Source organism: Chelonia mydas, chromosome 4 (assembly GCF_015237465.2).
Source record: "Chelonia mydas isolate rCheMyd1 chromosome 4, rCheMyd1.pri.v2, whole genome shotgun sequence".
Lineage (NCBI taxonomy): Eukaryota > Metazoa > Chordata > Testudines > Cheloniidae > Chelonia > Chelonia mydas.
The window spans coordinates 98056887-98062886 of NC_057852.1; the positions used below are offsets into that span (position 1 = coordinate 98056887).

The following is a 6000-nucleotide window of genomic DNA, read 5'->3' on the forward strand; positions in this document are numbered from 1 at the left end:
CTAATAATGAAGGGCTGGATTGTAACTTTACCATCTAGCCTGAATAAGGGGAAGGATGTCACTGCCCTGCACGATCTGGTCAGGAACCAAGGCTCTGAGAATCAAAACTTGGTGCTTCCCCTTCTGTGCTGGCTTTGGGGCACTGGCCAACGTGTTGAGGAGCAGATCCTGCCCGCTCCCCACTGTGTCTGTCTATCCCTGCCCATCTGTGTGGGAACAGAAGTAGCAGCTGGCTGTGGTTGCGCTCTTACAACATGTAGACTTCGAAGATGTGGGTAGCTCATGAAAGAGAGTAAAGGGGCTCAGTGGCTACAGTGTGTGTAAATAAGTGAACAAGACACATTACCTCAAATCATTCGAATTACTGCATTGTTTCCCTTATTGTCCTATTAAAAGGATAGTCCCTTGTCTCTGACATAAGAGAAAATAGTTCAAATCTTCCCTCAGCTATACCTGTGTAACCTCATTTAAGTCAATGTGGTGTAAATAAGAGCAGAATTAGGCTCAATTTATAGAACAGTGTTGGCATTCCAGGGAACTCTAAGCCCAGGCCCACCTCTCCTACCTATTCTGCAGCATTCCTTCTTGTTGAAGAAGGCAGGCAGGATGCATCTTCAGCAATGTTAAATAGATGTGAAGACTAGTTAAGAAGGAATTTTCTTGTTTTAATCGTGGCCAAGTAGAGCATCACATATTTGATTCTGTTCCTCCTCAGTTAATATTTGACATAGGTGAGCTGTTGTCTCTTCTTCTACAGCTTAGGTGAGTAATGCAGAGAAAAAAGCACATCTTGTCACAATATTTACAACGGACCTCCCAGCTTCAAAAGGCATGAAATTTAGGCAGAAAAGTATGAAATCTAGCGACTAATTTGGATTTTTTACTGTGTTTTACAAGGGAGGATAAAAAAATATATGGGTCCAAGGCAGTTTCAGAGCAACTATCTCATAGTCTGTATGTGATTTCAGCTGCCCAGGTCCACAGTCATAGCCACAGACAACAGGACCAGAACAATGGTCCAATATATGTCTGGGTCATTTCTCCATTTGATATGCAGGCATAACAGTGGGAGTTACGCTTAGATTCTGACAGAAGAATGGATACACTCACAATTCTATTTTAACCTTGTTTTTCAAATTTAATTATTTAAATGTTGCGAGCTGAATTGTACTTTCGAATTATATTTACAAAAAGGGGAGGCATAAATTAGAGGCATGTTTGGACAGGGTGTGTCTTAATCTAAGCAGCATAATTTGTCCTCCTCCTTGGAAATATAGAAGTTCCTTTGCAAGTTTGGAGGGGTTGTGGCTGTGCAGGGAGCAGGTGGATCTGGAGTTAAGATACTAGCTACAACATCATCCCATTTCAGATCTGCATAAAATGTATCATATCAGATAATGCTGATTTCTTGAATGGTAGCTTATGAAGAGTTCCCAGCAAGCTCCAATTCCTTCATTTCCTAATGGCTCAGACTCCTTACGTGGGCCCCACTAAGGTGTCTTGTCTATAGGGCAGCTCCAATGCCAGCCTGTTGGGGTGTCCTTGTACCCCTACACTGCCTCCACGACTTGCAGATGTATGTCGGTAACTGTGTGATTCCTGGGAGCACTCCATGCTCCCCCTGTAGTCACAATAGCCTTTGAACATCATGCCCCCTTACCTCTGTGGGGTGGTTGTTCAGCCCTTCCATATGGATGATGCTCTGGAAAGTCTACAGATTGAGTTTTCTGCTTCCTGCTAGCAAATCTACAGCTTTATATGTAGGAGGGCTTGATTTAGCCCTGAATTTGCTCTTACAAAACATGTTTCTGTATTTTCACTGAGTAAAATTTTCAAAAGTTTCTAAGTGACTTAGGCACCTAAATCCAGCTGACTTTCAATGGGACTTAGACTCCTGATAGTGGGATTTTTAAAAAATGTGCTTGAACAGATTAGGTGCCTAACTTTCATTGAAATCAAATGGGAGTTAGGTGCCTGAAGTGTAACATTCCTCAGATGTTTTTACTATTTATTAATGTGGACTAAAATTATTTTCTCTTTTCACAGAGCCCAACCAACGAAGACCCACAGCTATCCCACAAACAGCAGAGATATTGCCTGCAATTCCTGAACATGAGCATTTTCAGCAGGCGTAGTAGGTAATCAAATACCTTAAACCTCTCAGATGATTCGGCTTTCCCATCTATTGTTAAAATCAACAGATTAACCACATGCAATATGTACTCTAAATAAATTACATCGTACTTCTGGCCAAGATGCAGAAGGTGGTGAACTTGAAAATACGTTTCACAAGAGCTAGATGGCAGGAAAACAAAATCAATTTTTCTTTTAGCACCAAGACTGATCAATAAACTAATATTTTAGTCTGTTAAAAGATTGTGTGCCCCTGAAGACTTTAGCAGAAACCTTGGCACGTGGAGTAGTGTGTCCTGGATTTCAGAAGCAAGCTGAAGGTTGTTTCTGAGAAGGAGTGAGGCTATGGGAACCAGAGAAAGCAGCAGGGGAAACAATTTGCTAACGAGTCCTGAAAAGAACCATGCGTTTGAAATAATAAATAATTTGCTGACCAAATGCAAACAGCAAAGAATTCCACCATCAGTCCACTCTGACCACATTACAGCAGTCAGCAGAAATGACTGAGGATGTGGGTTTCAATCAGAGGTGGGCCCAACTGTGGAGTTCAGATTCACTTTCAAACTTCCTCAAAATTCAGAAGCATTTGGATATAGGTGTCAGTTCTAATCTCAACAGACATGGAGACAGAGAAGTCTGAAAAGACATACATACTGAAAGGTGTTTTAATGTCTGAAAATGAAATAGATCATATTTGAAACAAACAAAACAAAGCTACATAGAAGACAGGGGCCTACAGATACTTCCACAGAATTGTCATTGTATATGAAAAATTACTTAAGTTAAAAGCTTAAGAAAATCCTTCATTATTTACGTACATTAAGTCTGCAGGCTTACAGAAAGGATATACTTTTGGTTTAATCGTAAATTTTCCAAAAAAAATCATATTTGCTAAAATACAGTTTGACTTCAATAGTTCAGGTGTGTTAGGAGTATTAGGGTCAATGGAGTTTTGCCTGAGATAGTACTTTGAGTTCTGCTTGCCTATTTGGTTTTGGATATATATGGACACTGTCAGAGTTTGGTATTGCTCAGGTACGGGGTTCTCCTTTGCCCCATTAGAGATAAGGACGAGCTATCATGTCTGAATCATTTTCCACAGCCCAGCTTCCCAAAGTCTGTCTGTGACACCTCACTCATTGAATATTAGACTTTCATTCATTTGCGAATGAGGAAATGGCTGCCCTCATTTAATTATTGACAAGCCTGTGCCTTGGTATGCTGACATCCTAGATGAGAATGGGATTTAAATCTTGCTTCAATCTCTCACTTGTTTGCTGCTCCTTTCCTCTCACCAGTTGATTTGGTCCATTTTTCTATCATTTCCTCTTTCAAAAGGGTGTCCCCGGTTGTGCTCACTCACCTCCAGTAGGCACCTATTCTTTCTCAAAAATACCCCCAGCATCCTCTGCACCAGCTGCAGTGATGCATTGAAGAGCTATCTTGACAGTCAACATAAAGGATTCTGGGGTTCACTTGAGTCATAAAACCACAACTGAGCAGATACACAGAAATCTTTTTTCATTATTTGGGTGGGGGAAATTTTAATGTGCAGAATCTCGATAGCCAGGAAAGAGCAGTTAGGGACAGGCCTGTTGGTGGGTAAAGACCACTGTATCCCCTTTACATTAGGTCTCCTGGGTTATCAGGGCTTCAGAATTCCCTGGCTATTGATTTTGCTCCTGTCTGAAGCATGTCCTTCATTTTGAGGGGTAGCTGTGTTAGTCTGCATCTGTAAAAGTGGCAAAGAGTCCTGTGGCACCTTATCAACTAACAGACGTACTGGAGCATAATCTTACCTTCATTTTGACTGTTTTTTCATTAGACTTTTTTTCCCTTGGTGATAAAAAGGAAAATTCAGTACAGTGAAAGTTATAAGAAAACTACATTTATTAAATACTTTATGAGGGGATCCACTAAACTTAAAGTAAATGAGAAATGGCTCTCTTTTTTCTCTCACATTCCTTTTATCTGATAATAGTTTCTTCTTCAGTTTCAGGCATTCCAGTACGAAACATAATCGATACACCATGAAAGAAGTCATCTTCATTTCCAAAACGTCCTTCCTTAGCCACCTTTTATTCCTGAGAATGCCAGGAACCTCAGTTAACAGGATTTTGTATTAATCAAAACCACTCTATTAAAATATGAACAATGGATAAACTGATATGGTGCTGTAGCATCAACCTCAGTGGAAGACTATAGATTTCATATCTATTTTGGGTTCATTCAGGATTTATACTTACTCACAAAGTTGAGAGATTATCCTTACTATAATTTTTCTTTCCAGCTGAGAAGAAATCAATTTGTATTCTCTGTGAAAAAATGAGACTGTTTTAAATGGAAAATTTTGATGGAACATGGATGTTAGTTTGTGAAATGTGAATGTCATAGGTGACAATGATCCTTAAAGGTGTAGTCTCTGGCTGCTGCTGAAGAAGCAAGAAGGGTCACATATCATGGGCTAAATCTTGAAGTTCAATGTGAAAACAATGGAACTTTTGCAGTGAAGTCAATGAGAGTTTTGCATGTACAAAGACTGCAGGATCTTAATGGGTTAAGGGGAAAATGTGGATAAATAGTGCAGATTTGGCTTCAAACTATGAAACCATTTTTTTTAAACAACTCATTAGCAGCATCAAATGGATTTGGTACTACTTGATAATTGCAATCCTATTTTTGCACCAGCTTAGGTCATTAGAATTCAGACTCATTATCTCCTGCAACTTTTCCTTATTTTCCATTTATTACTGATCCTTTGAGTGTAGTGGAGCTGTTTGGGCTTATCAGGGTCCCAAACTCATTCTGTGCTTACACATTATTTGTGGGTACAATTTAGCCATAAATTACCAGCAAGAGACTGAAATTGCAGAGCCAGGGCTTCTAACTCCCTTGTGCTAAATCCATCAGGATGAACAGATTGTAAACTGCCTATTGCAAATATGATATGCAGTAATTTAGCATCATGTTAATACTGAATAACCTCCATCTCTTACATTTATATGGCTCTTCCCTCCAGAAGCTTTCTGAAATTGCTTCTCTAGTCATTATACTGTACCAAGCAGTTCAGATTTAATAGGAACAATTGTGAACATTAGTTTTTGAATGGCTGAGCCTATTTGAAATTTTTATATCTAGTTGGATAAACTTGAAATATTTATTTCTACTGCTTGTGTCATCATATTACAAAAAATCCAGGAAAAACCTTGATTTTGTTGTGTCTTTGGGGCTGATATGGTTAGTTGTAATAATAACTTCAAACCTTCCAGAAATGGCCTCTTAAATATAGTATATAAAATAAACTTTTGCCTTTATTTAGTTTGGTTTTCTTTATTGAAACTTACAGATGGAAGAGTGATGTTTAGGTTATCTTAAATCAATGACAGATTGCTAGTGCTTTTCTAGTGAAGGTTTAAATGCTTCAAGGGATGGCACTTTCACTGCTTTCTATAAGAGATTACTCAATAATCGAAAGAGATCTCACTGTCAGGAATTTTTTCTTCACATAAGCCTATTTTTCCCTTAATTTAATTCCATTACTTCTGCTCAGACCCCATTATACCAACCAATACAATTCCTCTTTCTCACTCCTTAGATGTCATTGGGCTAAACTATAACTTATGTAGCTATTTGATTTCCTCCTCGTCAATCCATCCATACCTTCTTGTTGCTCTCCTCCAAATTGTCTGTATCATTCTGGTTCTGAGGTGCCCATACTTGAGCACATTATTTCATGTGTGCTGTTACCTGGCTTGTGATGAGGATGACTATTACCACCTTACTCTCTGATGCCTCTGTGTATACAGCTCAAAATCCATATCACATTGCAAATGCATATATAATATGCAGGCTAATATTATTTCTGTG

At 38.9% G+C, this 6000-nt stretch overlaps 1 protein-coding gene across 2 annotated transcripts in view; it reads left to right on the plus strand.

The window, feature by feature from the left end:
* Positions 1-5469, plus strand: part of TMEM156 (transmembrane protein 156) — a 28379-nt gene extending 22910 nt beyond the window's left edge. The window contains exons 6-7 of one of the 2 annotated variants that reach the window (XM_027822181.3): positions 2047-2134; positions 4127-5469. In XM_027822181.3, coding sequence (XP_027677982.2) covers positions 2047-2134; positions 4127-4259 — 221 coding nt within the window. In that variant the 3' untranslated portion in view covers positions 4260-5469. Of the gene's footprint in view, positions 1-2046; positions 2139-4126 lie in introns of both variants that reach the window. The other variant, XM_037897932.2, reaches the window with a different exon arrangement.
* Positions 5470-6000: the final 531 nt, after the last annotated feature.